Source organism: Pan paniscus, chromosome 9 (assembly GCF_029289425.2).
Source record: "Pan paniscus chromosome 9, NHGRI_mPanPan1-v2.0_pri, whole genome shotgun sequence".
Classification (NCBI taxonomy): Eukaryota; Metazoa; Chordata; class Mammalia; order Primates; family Hominidae; genus Pan; species Pan paniscus.
In genome coordinates, this window is record NC_073258.2 from 62660460 (window position 1) to 62682177 (window position 21718).

Here is a 21718-nt window from a genome sequence, read left to right on the forward strand (position 1 = left end):
GGGAGGTAATTGGGTCATGGGAGTGGATCCCTCATGGCTTGGTGCTGTCCTCACTATAGTGAATTCTCCTGAGATTTGGTTGTTAAAAACTGTGTGGCACCCCCCACCCCTGGCTCCTGCTGCTGTGTGTGAAATGCCTGCTACCGGCTGGGTGCAGTGGCTCACGCTTGTAATTCCAGCACTTTGAGAAGCTGAGGCAGGCGGATCACTTGAGGTCAGGAGTTTGAGATCAGCCTGGCCAACATGGTGAAACGCTGTCTCTACTAAAAATACAAAAAAATTAGCTGGGCGTGGTGGCGGGTGCCTGTAGTCCCAGCTACTCGGGAGGCTGAGGCAGGAGAATGGCGTGAACCTGGGAGGCGGAGCTTGCAGTGAGCTGAGATCGTGCCACTGCACTCCAGCCTGGGCGACAGAGCAAGACTCCGTCTCAAAAAAAAAAAAGAAAGAAAATACAAAATATTAGCTGGGCGTGGTGGTGCGTGCCTGTAATCCCAGCTACTCCAGAGGCTGAGGCACGAGAATGGCTTGAACCTGGGAGGCAGAGATTGCAGTGAGCCGAGATCACACCACTGCACTCCAGCCTGAGCAACAGAGTAAGACTCCATCTAAAAAAAAAAAAAGAAATGCCTGTTCCCCCTTCACCTTCCACCATGAGTGGAAGCTTCCTGAGGCCTTCCCAGAAGCAGATGCTGTTGCTATACTTCCTATACAGCCTGCAGAGCTGTGAGCCAATTAAACCTTTTTTCTTAGAAATTACCAAGTCTCAGGGTTGGTTGGTTGGTTGTTTTTGAGACAGGGTCTCCCTCCATCGCTCAGGTGGGAGTGCAGTGGTGCAACCATGGCTCTCTGCAGCCTCAACCTCCCGGGCCCAAGTGACCCTCTCATCTCAGCCTCCTGAGTATCCGGTACTACAGGCTCACACCATCACACCCAACTAACTTTTGGTATTTGCTGTAGAGATGGGGCCTTTCTATGTTGCCAAGGCTGGTCTCAGACTCCTAGGCTCAAGCGATCCTCCCACCTTGGCTTCCCAAGGTGCTGAGATTAAAGACATAAGCCACCATGCGGGACACACAGACACAAAAACAGATGTACAGAGACTTACAGAACAGACACACAAACACACACACACACACACACACACACACACACGGCACCTCCCTCATCTCTATTTCGCGTCTTCATTTCTTCTCCTCCGAGTGTCCTTTTACAGCTCATGTTTCCTGCCCATCCTTCCTCTATCTGGCTCAATGTGGGGTGGAGGAGTTATGGTGCCGGGGACACTGGAGCCTGATTACACCCGCTCCATCGTCTCCACCTCCCTTGTCCTGCACCAGGCGGCAGTTTGGCCAGGGCAGGGGGAGAATTCATGAGGCACTGCACCGGAGAAGGCAGGTTGGTCAGATTTGGGGGAGCCTCGAAGGCCATGCTAAGGAGCCCTTCTCAATTATGAGCCTCAACAAGGGCACAGACCATATATGCCTTGTTTACGCTGAAAGTCCAAAGCCCAGGACAGTGCCTGGCACATATGGAGGTGCTCAGTAAATACCAGATGAATGAATGAATGAATGAATGAATGGATATGGCAGATGTGGGCTTCTAGGCATCACCCACCTTACCAGGATGTCAGTCGCCCAGCCTCCCTGAGTCCATGCAGTTGGCTCCCACTTTGCTACCCGCTACTTGCCCAGCTGCCATGGCCGTGGCCCTTATGGACCACTGCGTTGCCCCCAGGATGCACCTTTCCTCTCTGAATGTGCCCCCTGGTCTCCCCTTGCACGGAGCCCAGCCTCTGACCAACCTCATTAAGCTCTCCTGCAAGTGGCCTAAGGGCCTCTACATTCCAGCCTTGGCCCCTGGTAGGCGCCAAGACCAGGGTAGAGTCAGTGCTGGGAAATTCTCCGTGTCCCCAGGACAGGAAGAGGGGACGCTTTCTATCTGGTGGCTCCTCAAGATGCCAGTCCCTATTGAAAGGATATCTTGCTGTGTGGCTTCCCTCTCCTGCTCTGTGATGTCAGGGAACAGTGGGAGAGTTCCGGTCTCTCAGCATGAGAGTTTAGAAGACATGTGAGGCAGTTAGCCCCTAGGGGATGGCCCAGAGGAGCAGCAGGCCAGGGGCGCTGACCCCATGGCTTCATTTTCAGTGGCCTCATCCCCTTGCTTCCAGACAGCATCAGCCCAGAGCTCTTTCCCCTCCAGGCCCAGGCAGTCGGCAGAGTGTACCTGTCACAGGCCTGAGCCCTGGAATCCGACTGCCTGGGTTCAGATTCCAGCTCTCCACAACCCAAGGCAGCTCCCTGCCATCAGTCGGTCACTTAACCCTTCTGTGACCTCCAGTTGTCACTTAACCACACTGAGCTTCAGCTAATAGCAGCAGCTGCCTTCTGGATAAAATCCAATATGCACAGAGTGCACACAAATAGAAGCTGCCCTGATGCTGGAGCAGAGGAAATGGAGGCCAAGACAGAGGTGGAGACTTGGTCAAGGCCACACTGCAGGCCGGGCGCGGTGGCTCATGCCTGTAATCTCAGCACTTTGGGAGGCCGAGGTGGGTGGATCACGAGGTCAGGAGTTCAAGACCAGCCTGGTCAACATGGTGAAACCCTGTCTTTACTAAAAATACAAAAATTAGCTGGGCGTGGTGGTGGGCGCCTGTAGTCCCAGCTACTCAGGAGGCTGAGGCAGAGAATTGCTTGCACCCGGGAGGCAGAGGTTGCAGCGAGCCAAGATCGCGCTACTGCACTCCAGCCTGGGCGACAGAGTGAAACTCCACCATGCCCTCTGCCTCAGCCCCCCCCCACCAAAAAGCCCATGCTGCAGATTGTCACAGGGTCTGGTCTCTGTCTCCTGCTTGGCCCTGGGTGGGCCCCCTCAAGACCCTTGCCTGAAGCCGAGCGAGGTGGCTTACGCCTATAATCCCAGCACTTTGGGAGGCTGAGGCTGGAGGATCACTTGAGCTCAGGAGTTCAAGACCAGCCTGGGAAACAAAGTGAGACCATCTTTACACAAAATTAAAGAATTAGCTGAGCATGTTGGCACATGCCTGTAGTCCCAGCTACTCGGGAGGCTGAAATGGGAAGAGAGCTTGAGGCCAGGAAGTTGAGGCTGTAGTAAGCCATGTTCACACCACTGTACTCTAGCCTGGGTGACATACTGAGACCCTGTCTCACAAAACAAAACAAAACAAAACAAAACAAAACAAAACAAAACGCTTCCCTGAGAGCAGGCCTCCTCTCTATCAAGGGTGGGTGATCACCTGCACAGCCTGACCTGGAAGGCCTTGGCTGCCCTTCCAGGGGTTTACCCCCACTTAAGCCCCCGTCCCTAAGTCCAACTTCTGCCAGGCCCTCCTGGCAGCTGCCTGCTTCTCCCTTCACCTGGTAACCAGGCTTTGGGTGTTCACAGAGCCTGGCAGGTTCACAGTCCTTCTGGCAGGTGACATTGCAGTTGCTGCCAGAAGTTTCCTGCCCCCTCCTCAACGAATATTTTTAAAAACTTGCTGAGGTGTACAGGGATGATGATTAACCTTTATTAAGCCCCCACAGCCTGCGGGTGCTGAGAATATCCGTGGGCCTTCACCTTTCCAGCAAGAACACAGAGGGGCCTCCCTCTGGGGGAAGTTTAGGGACACAGGTGGGTGCGGCGCTGACGGCTTTGGTGTGGGGGTGTGGAGCCTAGAGGGCTGACGGGACAGCAGGTGGGGCGGCTGCTGGGCGCCGTGAGATCAGACATGGCTTGTGACGCGTGTGGACGCGTGTGAGGCTGCTGTTTGTTCGTCATGGCCTGGTGGCAGCTGATGTTGACAGGTGCCATCTGGCCTGAGTCACGTGGTGGCAGGCAGCACCACCGGCTTGTTGGCTTGACAGCTGTCCAGCTGGGAACACAGGGCTCCTGGGGGTGGGGGCGGTTAGAGGCATCTGTCTTTGGGAACTGGAGGCCTGGGGGTGGTGGGAGGCCCTGCGTGGGGAGGCTGAGGACGGGGGATATGATACACCCAGACAGATGGAGTGTGTGAGGCTCTGAATCGGTTCCCCAGTCTCCTCTCTGACCATCTGGAGGGCCACCCATTCCTGAGGAACTGTTCCCCGAACAAGCAAGTATGCAAGGGCAGAGGATGAATCAGACCCAGCAGGTCCCACTGAGGGCCCCCGTTGAAGATCAGAAGGGTCTGGCAGGGCCTGTGGGACATCCCGCCATGCCTCGCTTCCTCCCCACACTGCTGCAGACAGGCTCTGCCCAGGACCTTTGTGATGGGCAGGTCAACCTGACCAGAGGTGAGGCGACCTGCCCAAAGCCATGCGGCGCCGGCCCCGTGAGCGCGCTCGCACTCTCTTCTGAATCCAAGCCTCTCCCCACCCCATCGCTTCCCTGGGGGTCTCGGATGAGCAGGAATGGGGCCTGGGAACTTCCTGGGAGAGCCAGGCAGTGATAGGGATGGGCTGTGATTTCTTTTGCTAAAGAGGTGAGTGCACTTGTGTGAGAGTGTGTGTGTGTGAGTGCTAGAGTGTGTGAATGTGACTGTGTGTGTGAGAGCATTAGTGTAAGTGCATGAGTGTGAATTTGGAACTGTGAGTGTATGTGCCTGAGAGTGTGAGTATATGAGTGTGTGAATGTGAGTGTGAGAGTTGTATGTATGAGTGTATATGTAAGTGTGGTGTGTAAGTGTATATGTGTATGTGTATGTGTGGGTGTGTGTTGGAGTGTGTGAGTATATGTGAAAATGTATGTGTGCGAAGATGATGTGTGTATTTGTGTGTATGTATCTGTGTGTGTGGGTGTGTGTGGGTATATGAGTGTGGGTATGCGTGTGTCTATGTGTGTAAGTGTATATGTGTGGGTATGTGTTAAGTGTGTGGGATATGAGTGTATGAGTGTGTGATTATGAGTGTGTGAGAATGTATGCGTGTGTATTTTGTGAATGTGTTTGTGGGTGTGAGTATACGTTAGTGTGAGTATATAAGTGTGTATGAGTGTGAATGAGTGAGACAGTATATGTGTATATATGTGTGAGTGGATGTGTGTATGTGAGTGTGTGTGGGTGTGAGTGTGTTAGAGTGTGCGTATATGAATGTGTGTGAATATGAGTGTGAGTGTATATAGGTGAGTGTGAGTGTATGTGTGTGGGAGTGGGAGTGTATGAGTGTGTCTATGTGTGTGAAGATGATTGTATTTGTGTATGTGTGTCTGCGTGAGTGTGCGGGTATATGAGTGTGTGTGAGTGTGTATGTGAGTGTGTGAGTGTAGATGTGTGGGTGTGTGTTAGAGCGTGTGGGTATGAGTGTATGTGTGTATGTGTGTGAGAGTGTATATGTGTGTGAGTATATCTGGGTGTAAATATATGTGTGTTAGAGTGAGTGTATGAGTGTGTATGAGTGTGAATATGAGTGTGTGTGAGTGTATATATGTGTGAGTGTATGTGTGTGGGTGTGTGAGTGTATGAGTGTGAGAGTGTGAGTCAGGTTAGAGAGCCTGTGAGTGTGTGTGTGTCTTTAGAGTCCCCAGTTAAAGGGCCAGGGCAGGAAGGTGTGTGTGTCGCTCACCTGGCCTAAGCTTGGGTGAGATGCTGAAGGCGCTGTGCTCAGAAAAGGCTATATGAGCCCCTGGGCCAAGCAGCCTCCTGTGGAGCCTGATGACAAGGTTGTGGTCCCTATGGTCAGACGGCCTTGGCGCAGAGCCATGCTCTCCTGGTGGGCTCTGGCACTGGGGGCGGTGGGCTGGCATTGAAGAACACGGGCAAAGCTTCTCCTGAGCACAGAACAGCATTTGACAGTGTGGGGCTTCTGGGAGGACAGTGCAAGCAGGGGCAGAGGGAGAATGACCACGCGACTCCCTGAGTGGTCACAGGCTGATGAGGTCTGACGATGGAGGCTGTCAGTCAGAGTTCATCACAAGCAACAAAAACCACAGCTGGCTAATTTAAGCAGAAAAGGAATTTCTTAAAAGGACTTGGTCACTCACAGAATCTTCAGGTGGACCTGAGAATAAAACTTAGAGCCCGGCCGGTCGTGGTGGCTCACGCCTGTACTCCCAGCACTTTGGAAGGCCGAGGCCGGCGGATCACCTGAGATCAGGACTCCGAGCCAGCCTGACCAACATGGAGAAACCCCGTCTCTACTAAAAATACAAAAATTAGCCGGGTCCGTGGTAGCAGGCGCCTGTAATCCCAGCTACTCAGGAGGCTGAGGCAGGAGAATCGCTTGAACCCAGGAGGTGGAGGTTGAGGTGAGCCGAGATGGCGCCATTGCACTCCAGCCTGGGCAACAAGAGCAAAACTCCATCTCAAAAAAGAAAAAGAAAAAAAAAAAAACCAAAAAACTTAGAGCCCACCCAGCCAGGAAGCACAAAGAAAATCGCCCCATGGCCCTGGGACCACAAAGACCCCAGGCCTCCCCACCGCTGCTCCTGGGACACAGCCCCTGCTGCCGCTCCTCACACCGCCCTCAGGAGGGATCTGAGTGATCCCTTCTGCTCAGCAGTTCTCATTTCCTATTCAGAATCTGACGTGGGTGTACCTGGGGGCGACTTCCAGGTCACAGGCTTCCACCTCGCTTGCAAGGGATGCCGGGAAAGTGAGCTCCCAGCGTTTTCAGCTGCCTTGGGAGGAGAGTGGGCTCTGTTTTGTAAGGCAGGTGGATTCTCCAACATAGCCAGGGGCTTCAGATGCTGGGAGGCCCAAAGAAATCAAATGTCCTTCCCACGTGAGTTACCATCACTAAGAAGGGCATTTGTGGGGTACCTTCTGTAAGCGGGGTGCTCTCGGTGCTTTTGCACACCTAGGGAGTTTGCTGTTGGCCTGCGAAGACCCTTTATGGGACATGGATCAAAAGTGCTGTTCCTCGAGATACTTACCTCCAGTATAGGATCCTGGTGTCAAAAGGAATCGTTAGATACGGCTCCATTGTACGTGGCATGACTTGTATAGCCAGACAGAGCAGGTATATGTGAGTATGGACTTCATAAGCCATACTCAAGACCTCAAAAGTGTATCTTGGGGCCGGGCGTGGTGGCTCACACCTGTAATCCCAGCACTTCAGATGGCAGAGGCGGGTGGATCACCTAAGGTCAGGAGTTTGAGACCAACCTGGCCAACATGGCAAAACCCTGTCTCTACTAAAAATACAAAAATTAGCCGGACATGGTGGCACACACCTGTAATCCTAGCTACTTGGGAGGCCCAGGCAGGAGAATACTTGAAGCCGGGAGGTGGAGGTTGCAGTGAGCCGAGATTGCGCCATTGCTCTCTAGCCTGGGTGACCAAAAAAAAAAAAAAAAAAAAAAGTGTATCTTGGTCTATCAGTAACAACTGGATTTAGCAAAGATGTGGACTTCCCCAGCCTAATCTCTCGGCTACACCCATGTCTGTCTTGCAGGTGTGGAAACTTCTGGATGCCTGCTCTTGTGAGTTCACCTCTATGTCTACTCTACTGAGGCCTCTCCATACAGGTAGAGTGACTTGTGGGAGGCCTGTTACATCCTCAGGCCACACGTGGTAAGGGAAGCCCAGGTGGGTCCCACCTGCCCTGGTGCCCCCCTCAGGATACCTGGGGGTATATACTTTTTCTCATGCCACCCCCAGGCTCTGCCCAGATGGGGCTGACGACTGGTTTTTGGGCTGGCATCCGTGTTTCCGGGCACTGCTTGCCCGTTCTCTCCCACCTGCCGGTTGAACCTTAATCTCCTTTTGGGTGCTATCTTCTGCGATGACGCATCCTTCCCCTCTCCAGGGCTTATGGCATCAGCTCTCTGCTCTCGAAGTTCAAAGCCAAGCTTTTTTGGACCTACACAAAAGATTTCTCTTTCAAAACCGGCTGTTGTAAGGGTATAGTCTCAGCTCTGGGTTTCAAAGCCTCTTTTGCAACTCAAAGCCAAGGATTTGACTCTTTGTTCTGAGTTTCCCTGGAGAGCAGGGAATATAGGAAACCAACTTAGCATATGAATGCAAGTCAATGGATATAAGGAAATTGTCTACAGTGGAATAAGTTAGTATCTCAAAATGACAGCATTCAGCTCCCATACACTGTCACTGACGCTTTGTGATAATCCTTTGAGAAAGGGTGATTTTGCCCGATCCAGAGCTGAGACTAGGGTGAGGGGGGCAAGGCACTTGCTCTAGACACCATATTTAAAGAAATGCCAAAAAACCCCACCTCCATAATTAAGTAATAGTTTGATGCAATCATTGTAAAAGTAAAAATTATTGCCAAAAATCCATGATGAAAAAAATCAAAATTTTAAACGAAGATGAGATTCGTGTTACTGATTTTTCCTTTCCTCGAAGGTTCCAATAATGGCTCCACACAGCACTGGCACTTGGCACTGATCTGGTTTTTTTTTCTTTTTTTTTGAGACAGAGTCTCACTCTGTCACCCAGGCTGGAGTGCAATGGCACGATCTCAGCTCACTGCAACCTCCACCTCCTGGGTTCAAGCGATTCTCCTGCCTCAGCCTCCCGAGTAGCTGGGATTACAGGTGCACACCACCAAGGCTGACTAATTTTTGTATTTTTAGTAGAGATGGGGTTTCACCATGTTGGCCAGGCTGGTTTCGAACTCCTGACCTTGTGATCCACCCGCCTCGGCCTCCCAAAGTGCTGGGATTACAGGCGTGAGCCACCGCGCCTGGCCCTCTGATCTGGTCTTTATGGAGCTCACATCCTAGTCCATCGGAAACAGACTTCAAGCAAATAATTCACAGTTATTATTTATTTAGTATGATTGGAATAATTACTTTGAAGGAGAAATGTGGGCGCTCAAGAATCTATAACAGGGGCTTGACGTGCTCTGAAAGATCCTGGAAGGGAAGTGTGTTAGTCTGTTCTTGCGTTGCTATAAAGAAATACCTGAGGCTGGGTGGTTTATAAAGAAAAGACAAGATGGGCATATTGGCTCACTCCTGTAATCCCAGCACTCTGGAAGGCCGAGAAGGGTGGATCACCTGAGGTCAGGAGTTTGAGACCAGCCTGGTCAACATGGTGAAACCCCATCTCTACTAAAAATGCAAAATTTAGCTGGGCATGGTGGCACACACCTGCAGTCCCAGCTACTCAGGCGGCTGAGGCAGGAGAATTGCTTGAACCTAGGAGGCGGAGGTTGCAGTGAGCCGAGACTGCTCCATTGTACTCTAGCCTGGGCAACAGGAGAGAAACTTTCTCAAAAAAAAAAAAAAAAAAAGAAAAGAAAAAAGAAAAAGAAAAGAAAAGCTGTTTATTTTGACTCATGGTTCTATAGGCTGCACTGGAAGCATGGTGCCATATCTGCATCTGATGAGGGCTTCAGGGAGTTTACAGTCATGGCAGAAGGTAAAAGGGAGTAGCGTTATCACTTGGTGAGAGAGGGAGCAAGAGATAGGAGGGAAGGTCCCAGACTCCTTAACAACCAGATCTTGAGTGAACTGAGCAAGAATTCACTCATCACCAAGGGGACAGTGCTAAGCCATTCATGAGGGATCTGCCTCCATGACCCCAATACCTCCACTAGGCTCCATGACCCACATTGGCCGTTACATTTCTTTTTCTTTTTTTTTGAGATGGAGTTTTGCTCTTGTTGCCCAGGCTGGATGGAGTGCAATGGGGTGATCTTGGCTCACTGCAACCTCCACCTCCCGGGTTCAAGCAATTCTCCTGCCTCAGCCTCCCGAGTAGCTGGGATTACAAGTGGGCACCATCACGCCTGGCTAATTTTTGTATTTTTAGTAGAGACGGGGTTTCACCATGTTGGCCAGGCTGGTCTCGAACTCCTGACTTCAGGTGATCCACCTGCCTTGGCATCCATAGTGCTGGAATTACAGGTGTGAACCACCGCGCCCAGCCAGGGATTACATTTCAACATGAGATTTGAAGGGGACAAACATCCAAGCCATATCAGGAGGTTTCAGCTGAGACCTTAAGGATGAGTAGTGTGAACCAAGCAGAGTGGGAAGAAGAGAATTCCAAGCAGAGGGACTGGCATGTCCAAAGGTCCTGGGGTGAAAAGAAGCTCTTCAGGTTAGCTCATCTCCAAGTGGTGACTCTGGGATCCAGGATCCTTTCCATCTTTAACATCACAGTAGATAAACGGAGCATGGAGGATTGTGCATTCATGTGGTATGTTTCACTTCTGCCCACATCTATTAGCCCAGCAGTCATCCCAGGGTCTTACCCTCTCAGCTAGGAAAAGTAGTTTTACTGAGGGCTCAGGAAGAAGAGGGGGAAAAAACAGAAGTTGGTCACTCTCAGTAGCCTCTGCCCCAGGGGGACCAGGCCAGACAAGTCCTTGGTAGTCTTGGTTGGGACCTGGATCTGTATTCTTGGAGCAGATGATCTGATTTGCATTTGGCCACAGATCCAAGAAGGTATTAACATAAAGAGCGACTGCCAGCCATGACCCCAGCATTCCTCCCAGGAGGAAGGAGTCGTCAAGTCCACTTTGTAGCTTGATGGCCTAACAGAACCCACTGGGGTGGTCAGAGTTCCATCCACAACATTCTGGAATGTGGCCTTGGGAACCAGTCAGCTTCTCCCCCTCCTCACACTCCTGTGGCCTCTGTTGCTCCAGCTCTGGTGTCTCTGAGGGGGACCTGGGAGGACTCTCAGCTTTCAACAGATCAGGCAGGTAACTCACAGAGCTAGGGTTCCAGGTAAACATGATCCCCAGGCCACGCCTGGGCTCTGGTTTCTTAGGCAGGATGGGAGGAGTAGGTTGGCAGTGGCTGAGCCAGCCTGGTGAGTTTGGCTATCACTGATGGGCTCTAGGCCAACGGTGGGCCAGAGACTGCCTGGAATTTGGTATCAGATAAGCCCTGAGCCCAGATCACAGGCCTAGGATGACCCAGGACCTGGGGACCTCTTTGTTCTGTCTTGTGGGACCTGATTTGGGGTTCCTAGGCTTGCCCTGTGGATTTCAGGATACCCCCTAGTTAGGCAAACATATGAGCCCTGGGGCCTGGGATGGGAAAGGGGAAGTGGTGTGGCTCATAGCCACTCTTGTCCTCTCTGACAACATCAAAACCTCCAAGCAGGGCACCCCTAGAAATATTTTTGCTGTTTGCAGGATAGAGGTGAGCGTTTGAGCACCCAGGGTGGTTTCTCTAATTTCTCCCAGACCACAGAGCCAATGAGACATCGTCGACAAAGCCCGGGCTTTGCAATAAGATGGACTGGGTTTGAATCCTGGCTCCGCCCCTTACCGGCTGTGTGACCTTGTAGCTTGGCAGTGGCTGTTTAACCACATTGAAACTCAAACTACTTAACCTCTCTGAATCTAATCTGTTTCTTCATCTGTAGAGCCAGAGGGTGGTGGAGAGTATAGTACCTGCTCGGCAGAGCTGTTGTGAAGAATAAATTTGACAACCTGTAGGTGCTGAGTAAACGACAGCTAGCATTATCCTGTGGGAGAGAACCAAGAGGAGAGAGGTTAAAGTTGCACAAAATCCTTTCCCCAACACACACACATACACATGCATGCACGCATGCACGCACACACGTACACGCATGCACACACGCGTGCGTGCACACACACACATACCCCCCCATATCCTGCAGCCATAGCCAAAGGGATCCTGTTAAAACATGTGTCCTCTGTGCAAAATTCCCGGATGACCTGTCACCTAGAGTCAAAGCCAAAGTCCTCATGAAGGACAGGGGCCCTCCTCGGCCTGCCCAGTCCTTACTTTCTCTCTCTGATCTCCTGGACCACCATGCTTCCCCTTGCTCCCTGGGCTGGGCCCCTTGCTGCTCCCAAAGTCCCAGGCATACTCTTGCGCTAGGGGCTTGGCACTGCCATCTCCACTGCCAGGAGTGTACCCTGCCATCTTTGCTCAATGCCATGGTCTCAATGAGACCTCCTTTGGCCACTCAGATTTTTTTTGTTTTTTTTTTTAGACAGAGTCCAGATCTGTTGCCCAGGCTGGAGTGCAACGGGCAATCTCAGCTCACTGCAACCTCTGCCTCCCGGGTTCAAGCAATTCTCCTGCCTCAGCCTCCCAAGTAGCTGGGATTACAGGCACCCACCACCACCCTGGCTAATTTTTGTACTTTTAGTAGAGACAGAGTTTCACCATGTTGGTCAGGCTGGCCTCGAACCCCTGACCTCAGGTGATCTGCCCGCCTCGGCCTCCCAAAGTGCTAGGATTACAGGCATGAGCCATCGTGCCCGGCCTTAGCCACTCAGTTTTAAAGGACAGCCCCTCCCCACCCCCCACACATTTCTCAGTCCTCCTCTCTCTTTTTTTAAAATTAAAATTAAAATTTTTTATTAATAGAGATGGACTTTCACCATGTTGGCCAGGTTAGTCCTGAAGTCCTTGCTTCAAGTGATCCACCTACCTTGGCCTCCCAAAGTACTGAAATTACAGGTGTGAGCCAACATGCCCGGCCAGTCCTCCTCCTTTCTTTTTCCTGCTTTATTTCTTCCGTAGCCTGATCATGACCTGACACGTGTTTTGTTGATGATCTCCACTCACATGAATATAAGTTCCACAAAGGCAGGGGGTTTGTCTATTATGTTTACATTCATAGTAATCCCCAGTGCCTGGGCATAGAAGTAGGTGCTTAAGGTTTGTTGAATGAATACCTGAAAGATGGCAGGAACTGAAGTTCTGGCTGATGCAGGAAAGGGGAGTGGGCCATGAGGTGAGGACATCATCGCTTTCCTTTTTTGCCAAATGAATGGGTTGGCCTAGACACCCAAGAGACCATGAACCCCTGGGAATTGCGCACATCATTGGGTGAGTCTCTGCCTCCATGCATTTTTCTGGAACAAGGGTCCCTACCTTCTTGCAGACATTGAACAGAGCCTGTGACCTCCCAGAGGAGCTAAGCACCCTTCCAGCTCTGACATCGTACAGTTGGCTCTAATAGGTTTGAATCCTTGTTTTCTAAGAACCTAGGATGCTAAGATCCCATCATCTTATTCAGCAGTCAGGGGGGTCCTGGCCCCAAGGCAGGGAGGGGAATCCAGAGGGGACTTTGGCAGGGTCAGTGTGGAGGGGGCGGTAGTGCCTATGGGGACATTGGAGGGGAGACAAAGGAGACTTGTATATTACGTGTGCCGTTTTCTTCCTTTTATTTAAAAGAAAATAGGTTTAAAGCAAGTTTGATGAAATGTGAACAATTGTCAATGCTGGGTACTGGGCATGGGGGTGTTTATCACAGCGCCACACTTTTCCTATATTTTAAGAAATCCTTTAAAAAATACAGAGTTGGGGGTGGGCACTAATAGTTATAGCTCATGATTAGTAACAGAGAGGCAGTTTCTGGGGCCCTGGGGGACCTGCACTTTGGGTGTTTTTGCAGTGTGTGTGGGGGCAGAGGGGCTGGCCAGGGTCTGGGACCCATGCCTGGAGCTGACAGAGTCTTCTCTCCTCCCCTGCTTCCCCCTCCCAGGTCTCAGTTTCCTGCCTTCCTGGGAAGTGGGGAAAGGCTGAGAGGCCCCGTGCTGGGGGCGAAGCTAATTCATTAGTTACGCCTCAACAAGGACCGGGTGCCTGCAGTGCCAGCGTGATTCATCATGATGATTGCCCCACTGCCAGCCTGCGTGGGCCTGGAACGCCAGCACATTTTACCTTTACCCACTGAGAAGGGCCTGGTGGGAGGTGAAGGTACAGGATCTGCCGAGAGCAAGAAAAAGACTCTGAGAAAGAAGAGGGCTGGTCCTCCATGCTCTCGGCCCCAGGAAGCTCTGCCAGGCTGGTGCCGGGGTGGAGAGGCTCATGTGGGCTCATGTGGTGCTGCCCGTGCTGATGGAGCCCAAGAGGGCAGCCTGGCGCTGGGTGCCAGCCTGAGCATGTGGCGAGGCTGGGCTGCTGAGCCTCCTCCTCCACAGCCAATGTTCCCTCAAACTGCTTGGGGGCGGGGGGAGGGACTCATCCTCATCCCATTAGCCTGGCTGGGTATTCCCTACCTTTCTGGTCTCTGAGAGACTTACCTCTTCCAAGAAGTCCTCCCGAATGAGTAGAAGGGAGAGAGCTGGATTGGAACTTAAGTGACATCTGGGAGGAGCCTGAAGCCCCTCCAGTTGGGGCTGAGACTCCTATACCCTAGGTCTGGTGTCTGGGTTCCACCTGGGTCCTCTACCTTGGCCTGGATTCCTGCTTTCGTTTTGCCAGTCTCTCCCAGGATGGGGGTGCATGGCTGGTTCGTGGCTCAGAGCAACATCTGCCTCTGTGTCCCTCCATCATCTGTCCGCCCCCTAACACCTCTTGCCATATTAGAATTGCTATTGCTCTGTCCTTTCATTCATGTATCCAACAAATATATATTATCTGAAAAAAAGCATGTGCTGAATAATTTCATTTGTGTGAAATTCAAGAACAGGGAAAACTGATCCATAAGGATAGAGGTCAGGATCATAGTTGCCTCTGCGAGGTGGGGATTGACCGCAAGAGGCTTGAGAGAACTCTTGGGTTGATGGAAATGGGACAGGGGTGTGTACATTTGTCAAAACGCATCCAAGAAGACACTTACGATCTATGCATTTCACTGTATGCAATGTTTGCCTCCACTTTTTTTGTTAAGTTTTTTTCAGCAAGGCGCAGAGGCTCATGCCTATAATTCCAGCACTTTGGGAGGCTGAGGCAGGTGGATCACCTGAGATCAGGAGTTCGAGACCAGCCTGACCAACATGGTGAACCCCTGTCTCTACTAAAATACAAAAATTAGCTGGGCGTGGTGGTGGGCACCTGTAATCTCAGCTACTTGCGAGGCTGAGGCAAGAGAATCGCTTGAACCCAGGAGGCGAGGCGGAGGTTGCAGTGAGCCAAGATCACGCCATTGCACTCCAACCTATGCAACAAGAGCAAAACTCTGTCTCAAAATAAATAAATAAATAAATAAATAAATAAATAAAAATTTGCATGGAATGTCTACTGTATGCTCTAGAGCCTGTGCCAGCAGGGAAGGAGATGCCCAAACCTCCCTGGCTGGGCAGCTTACATTCCAGTGGGGATGGTTCCCTTCCTCCCGTTGCATTGGCAACTGCTCTCTGCCCTTGGGCTGTCTTCCATCCCCCTTCCCCTGCAGTGGGGATGGCAATGGGGGTGGGCCAAAGGGCAGCGTGCTCTCCTGAAGTCAGTCCACTCAGCCAGTTACATGGGTCACACCAGCCGGGTTCAAGAGAAGGCAGGAGGCAGGAGGCTTGGAGCCCGAAAATTTGGCTCCCGGGCTGCAACCTCTATGCATTGTGTGACCGTAAGCAGGGTGCCTAATCCCCGCGAGGCCACTTCTCTCATCTTTCATGTGGGATTATAATGCTGTCTTTGTAGCTTTGTCCAGAGAATCAGAGGCTCTGTTGTGAGAAAATTCATTGCTGGAGGTGGAGTGATCCTTGTTTCCATCTATCGGTATGGTTTATGGTTAGGAACACAGGCTCTGGAGTCACACTACCTGGCTTCGAATCCAGCTGCTCATCAGCTGGGTGACCTTGGGCACTTCACCCAGCTCAGACTGACCCAGCTCAAGTCATGTCTCTTTGACCCTCAGTTTCTCCATCTTTAAAATCGGGGTGATGAGGGTGTCTACCTCATAGGCTGTGCCAAGGACTCAACGCAATGCTTTCAGCATAGTGCTGGGCACACGTGGGCTCGAAGCCAGTGACAGCCAGTGCTTTTCTGCCAGGAGCACCCGCAGGAGGGCTCCGGATGGGAGGTGGGGGGAGAAGGCAAGGGGGAACTGCTGCTGGTGGTAGCAGGCGAAGGAAGAGTCATGGAATGAGAGTGGCCATGATTGGTGGCTCAAAGGCGTTCACGTGTCCCAGTCCTCTGTCCACCGCAGCCACACACAGACTTTGAGCGTCGGTGGAGGGATCCTGGCAGGAGAGAGGGGTGTGAGTGTAGCAATGAGGAAGCTGTAGGGCAATTAGGCGGGGCGGAGCCAAGCCCTGGGTCCCGGTAAAACCAGCAGATGTGAAAAGGGCCGGACAGTAACACTGTTTCGAGTTACTACACTGAAGTGATCCCAGCAGGTAGGCCGGCCGCACGCCGCTAGACGTGAATGGCCGGCAGTGACCGCGCCCCTCAGCCCCTCCTTGTGAGCCTCTAGTCCAGAGTCTTTGATCCACCGCCAGCGTTTCCTTCGCCTTCTTGGACCCGCAGCTCTGGGGCGCACACAACCGCACACCAAACAGAGTCGGGCGTCGGGTCTCAGTGCCAGGCTTGGCCGGGGCGGGGAATCTCTCGGCTTGTGCTTGCTCCGCGGTGGGCTGGATGGGCAGGTAGGGGGCGGGCTCCGGCGCTGGGACCCCACTAGGGTGGCGCCTTGGCCCCGCCCCGCCCCGCCCTCCCTCCGCCTCATTGGCAGCCGCACGCGCGTCGGGGTTGCCAGGGCGACGGGTCGCTAAGCTGCGAGTCAGCGCGAACCCTAGCCAGTCGGCCTCCGGCGGAGGCAACGGGGGAGGCCCGAGGGCGGGCGGTGGAGCGCGGCGCGCGGCGGCGGTGCCCCAAGTGGGTGCCTCCTCCCGGCCCCGCACGGCCCCCCTCCCGGCGCGGGGGCAGGCCGGGGCGGGGGGCCCGGGGGCCGGCGCGGCTCCGGCACCGTCGGGGCGGCTGGGGGGCGGCCGGGGCGGGGCGATGCCTGGCGGTGGCAGTGGCGGCGGCCCCGGCCGGGGCCCGTGACCATGGGCATCGCCGAGTCCACGCCGGATGAGCTGCCGTCGGACGCAGAGGAGCAGCTGCGCAGCGGCGACCAGCAGCTGGAGCTGAGCGGGCGGCGGTTGCGGCGGCTGCCCAGCGCAGTGTGCGCGCTGAGCCGCCTGCAGAAGCTGTATGTGAGCGGCACGGGGCTGCGCGAGCTGCCGGAGGAGATCGAGGAGCTGCGCGAGCTGCGCATCCTGGCCCTGGACTTCAACAAGCTCGAGCGACTGCCTGACGGCCTGTGCCGCCTGCCGCGCCTCACGCGCCTCTATCTGGGCGGCAACCGGCTGCTGGCGCTGCCCGCCGACTTCGCGCAGTTGCAGAGCCTGCGCTGCCTCTGGATCGAGGGCAACTTCTTGCGGCGCTTCCCGCGGCCGCTGCTGCGCCTGGTGGCGCTGCAGTCGCTCCAGATGGGCGACAACCGGCTGCGCGCGCTGCCGGCCGAGCTGCCGCGCATGACGGGCTTGCGCGGCCTCTGGCTCTACGGCAACCGCTTCGAGGAGTTCCCGCCCGCGCTGCTGCGCATGGGCCGCCTGCACATCCTCGACCTCGACCGCAACCGCCTGGGCGGCTTCCCCGACCTGCACCCGCTGCGCGCGCTGCGCGTCTTCTCCTACGATCACAACCCCGTCACCGGGCCCCCGCGCGTCGCGGACACCGTGTTCCTCGTGGGCGAGGGCGCCGTCGAGCGCATGGCGGAGCGCGACGAGCCCACGCCCCGGCCTCCGCCCCGGCGCCCAGCGCGGGCCTTTGAGGATGAGGAGGAGGAAGACCTGCTCATAGGCGGCGCTGGTTCCCGGGCTCTGGGCGCCCCCGGGGTCAGCCTCCGCGCCCTGGAAGCCGCTCCAGGACTGGGCACCTGAGCCTATGTTCTGGCTGATGGGCTTCAGCCACTCTGAGAGGAGGGGCTCTAGGAAGCTTTGGCTGGTTAGGCCTGCGGGACCGGTGGGTCCCTACTTAGGTCAATGGAGCGGCCACTTTTGGCGAGTTGCCGGGCACAGGCAGGGCTGGGGCTCATCTTCAGACACTCCTAGGTAGTAAGAGGACTGACTATACCCTGGCTGATCTGTGGGCAATTGTCAGACCAAGAAGTCTGGGCTGGGTCCAGTCCCCGATGGAGCCACTGATAACAGAGGCACCAGCTTCCTCCTGGAACCAGGGTCACTGAGGGCCACAGAATTGTCACGTCTCCCTGAGTCTGGATGCAGGGCGCCCAACACCCTCCCTCTTTCTGGGGTTTGGGTCTCCTAGGCCCACCCTTTCTAGGACAGGAACCGCTACCTCTGGGGTGGACTGCGTGCCTGTGTGGGGCAGGACTGCCCTTGCGAGGAGGGCCTGGCCCAGGAGCAGGGGCTTGGAGTGGGGCTGGTGCCCGGGACAGAAGTGGGAAACAGATGGGGGCCCCAACACCGAAGCTGCCCTCACCCCTCCATCAGGGCTGATCGTACATACCTCCCTCCTCGGCCCCCTGAGATTGGTATGGGGCACAGAAGGCAGGGGGTCACCCCCACCCTATTCTGTTCTCTTCTCCCAGCCTCCCAGCATGTGCCTGGAACCTTGCTGGGAAGAGAGAGCTCCCCCTCCACTCCCCACCCCATAGCCTGAGCCTTCCAGCTGTCAAGTTTGAAAAGAAGCCACCGTGCCTCCAGGGCCTCCTGCACCGCAGAGAGGGGCTCTCTGCTCTGGGAGGCTGCTCAGCGCCTCTCCCACGGCCTGCACTCTCCTTTCCCTTAAATGGGCACAGCCAGGGTGGCTGGCACGGGACTGGCACTCTGTACCTCCACTCCGTCACCAGGGACAGCCCCGAGGGGGTGAGGAGAGGGGCCTTGCTCTGCAATTCCCAGAGCCAGATCTTCCTCATCCAAGCAATAACGGGACGAGGGAGCCAGGGCCAAGGACACTCAGGGACACTGTTGGGGCAGCGGCCCCACATGGTAATGTTTTCTTTAGAGAGAAGAAAAAACAACTGGCTGTAAACGTAAATTATATTTCTTGGAGAAAGAATGTGCATTTCCCATGTGCCTGTTTATTTATAATCCCTGGGAGCACCGGAACCCACTGCCGTGGGGACCCTGGGCTCCCTCTGGCACTGCCCCCGCCCCACGTGCTCCCCGATCCATGTCAGACCGACCCTGCCAACTGTGGTGTGCTGTCTGTCTGGGGAACAAGTGCTGTCGTCAGAAGTGGCTTTTGCCCCTCGAGGCTGCTCTCCTGTCTTGCGGAATCCCGCAGCTTAATTCTGCAGAAGATTTTGTATGTTTTTGAGTCACCCTCGAGCTGGGCCGATGGTTCCCTACTCTTTCACTGGCACTGCCCCTCTACCCCCTCCATGACTCTAGACTCGCCTCCCTCCGTCTCTCTCGCTCTATTTTCCTCTTTCTGTCTCTCTCCTTCTTAGTCTCTTTTTGCTCAGTTTTGGCATTTCTTTCTCCCCTTGTTGTTCAGGAAAATAATAAATTAACGATTTAAAGAAAGGAAGAAAGTTGTAAAACCCAAGCCTGGAGGCCCATCTCCCCGGAGAAGATCCTGCCAGATCTTCATCACCATGGCAACAGGGGCATATGGGGCCAGAAGGTCAGGCCCTGCCCAGCAGCTTTGCTGGCACACTGGGCTGGGCCCTGGCTAAGGAGGAGGCAGGGCCCTGGCTAAGGAGGAGGCTGGGCATGGGTCTGGGGCTGTCAGCTTGCAAATGAGAGTGAAGGCCTTGAACGGACAGAAAGAGGTGGTGGGTGGGGAAGATTGGAGACTGCCACCTTCCCAAGGAGGAAGAGGGTCTGGGGCCTGGCTGCTGTAGACCTTGTCCCTCCCAGAGTTCCCCCTGTTGGGGTTCCATCAGGGCCAGTGGGCCTTTCAGGGGTCTGGAAACTTGGAGAAAGTAATTTGAGAGAAGATCACTTAGGTGGGGTAGGAGCTGCAGCTGACTGGGGACTCACCTCTTGACCTGCCACTTGTATCACAGCATAGGGAAAATACCCCTGGGCCTAGAATCAGAAGGCAGGGGTTGCAGGCCTGGTTCTGCTATTGACCAAGTGATCTTGAGCAAGTCACGACCCCCCTGGGCCTTAGCTTCTTCGTTTGTACACGAAGAGTTGGGTTTATTTATTTATTTACTTTACTTTTATTTTATTTTCCAAGATGGAGTCTCTCTCTGTTGCCCAGGCTGGAATGCAGCAGCATGATCTTGGCTCACTGCAACCTCTGTTTCCCAGGTTCAAGCAGTTCTCCTGTCTCAGTCTCCTGAGTAGCTGGGATTACAGGTGCGCACCACCACGCCCGGCTGATTTTTTGTATTTTTAGTAGAGACGGGGTTTCACCATGTTGGCCAGGCTGGTCTCGAACTCCTGACCTCAGGTGATCTGCCTGTCTCGGCCTCCCAAAGTGCTGGAATTACAGGCGTGAGCCACTGCACCTGGCCCAAGGAATTGGGTTTATTTAGATCTGATGCTGCAGCTCAATACTTCATGCAAGGGGTTTGTCTACCTTCCTTTCATGCAAATCTTAGACACAGAAGCAGCAGGGTGCAGAGGCAGCCATGGTCACCTGCAATAACTGCTGTCATTAGTGAGCTCAGGTCTCCTCCTTCTGTCTGATCTGTTTCCCTGTACCTCCTCCCCTGCTGCTCTCACCTGAGGACTCTAGGTTGGGGCAAAGTCCTGGCAATGAGTCCCCCGGGCCATCCTGAGGCACTCAGGGCCTTACCCTTTTGCTTTGTCAAACGTGGCACCCGCAGCCATGACTGCTTGCCAGCTGAGCAGACGCTCCCCCAGGGAATGGGAATGGGCTCTGTCCCTGGCCCTGCTACTCACTTGCTCTCCACCCTCAGAAGCCAGTCCCTTCTGGAAAGTTTGAGTTTGGCTAAATTGGGTGCTGATGCTATAGAGCACGATTGAGGGTCTCTGTCTCCGTGTGAGTAGGGAGGGAGCTAACTGCCAGGGACAACTGGGTGTCACGGCTCCCCTTGGTGATGGAGCTAGCACTGTATTAGGAGTCCTAGCATTCCCCCACCCACAACTTCCTGTGATTCCCACTTGGCCTCTGGGGAGCAGGGGGCAGGGGAGACTGGAAGGGACGCTTGTAACAATGGGACGGGATGGATGGGCTGCCTCTGCAGTTCCCCGCATCGTCCTGGGGCAGTCAGAGGTGGGCAGGCCATGGGGGAATAGGGCAGGGAAATTCCGCAAGAGTCATGTTTGTACCAGGGATTCAGGGGCAGAGGCCAAGGGCGCTGGTGGTCAGAGCAAGAAGCTTCCTTCCTGCTGTGGGAACCAAGTGGAGGGAAAGGCAGAGGAGGCGGCAGGGCAAGAAACAGGGTTGGGGGGGGGTGTGGGCGCGAGTGACTCACCCGTAAGCGGTGTGAGGACTCCCAACCCAGTGCTCACTGTGTCACAGAAGAGCTGCTTGGTCCCTGGCTGGCAGTCAGGTCTGTGAGTGGAATGGAATGGCTGAGAACTGCGCCTGTTCTTGAGGCCCCCGCCCCCATCAGCCTCCAGGCAAGCAGCCCTGCTGGCCAGTGTGGCAGCAGAAACCCAGGCCTGGAGCCTTTTCCAACCTTGTGAATGCCATTCCTCACCCCCTTCCCACCCACCCTCATGGGACTCAGGAAAGTGGGAGAACAGGTTCTTGGAGCTGGGGGCCCTACCCAGAAGTCCCTCCCTGCCTCCCATGCCACCACACTGGCTTACTCAGCCATCTGTCCCAAAGCTTCCCCAAGACACCTGGCGATCTTGTTCTGAAGATGAACGTTTATTAGCACACCCGGGCGTGCCACATGGAACATGTATGCAGACAGGGATCCCTGCCCAGGGGGCTCACAATCTACACAAGACACGACACATACACGCAGGACACAGACACGGGGAACGGGGCGTCTTCACGGGAAACAGGTGGTCTGGGGAGCCACGAGCTGGGGCATCGGCGTGCTCAAGCCTTGTCCTTCTGGTTGTCTTTGCGTGGGAGGGAGAGGAGCGCAGGACGTAACCCAGGACAGCCTTCCAGAAAGCAGCAGTATCCGGGGGGGACTCACAGGAGAAAGAAAACACCAGAGGGCGGTGGTCCCAGGTACAGGGAGGGGTGGGGGAACATCTCAGAGCAGGCATGGACAAAGACAGACCCAGAG

At 54.5% G+C, this 21718-nt stretch overlaps 1 protein-coding gene and 1 long non-coding RNA gene across 3 annotated transcripts; both read left to right on the top strand.

Moving 5' to 3' along the window:
* Positions 1-3909: 3909 nt before the first annotated feature.
* On the top strand, positions 3910-14604 carry LOC103783312 (uncharacterized). 2 transcript variants are annotated; one of them, XR_010113426.1, is made up of 4 exons: positions 3910-4274; positions 7371-10589; positions 12758-12835; positions 13361-14604. It is a non-coding gene; the product is annotated as an uncharacterized LOC103783312 (long non-coding RNA). The 2 variants fall into 2 exon arrangements; XR_010113425.1 differs by lacking the exon at positions 12758-12835 and having other exon boundaries at positions 7371-7443.
* A 1732-nt stretch (positions 14605-16336) lies between these two features.
* LRRC10B (leucine rich repeat containing 10B) lies at positions 16337-18606 on the top strand. The gene has a single exon (XM_008953862.5). The coding sequence runs from the start codon at positions 16587-16589 to the stop codon at positions 17463-17465; it is 879 nt and encodes a 292-aa protein (XP_008952110.2). The 5' UTR covers positions 16337-16586; the 3' UTR covers positions 17466-18606.
* Positions 18607-21718: the final 3112 nt, after the last annotated feature.

What these genes read in the sequence shown, in the direction of transcription:
- LRRC10B (XM_008953862.5), top strand. Translation starts at nt 16,587, where the DNA reads ATGGGCATCGCCGAGTCCACGCCGGATGAGCTGCCGTCGGACGCAGAG.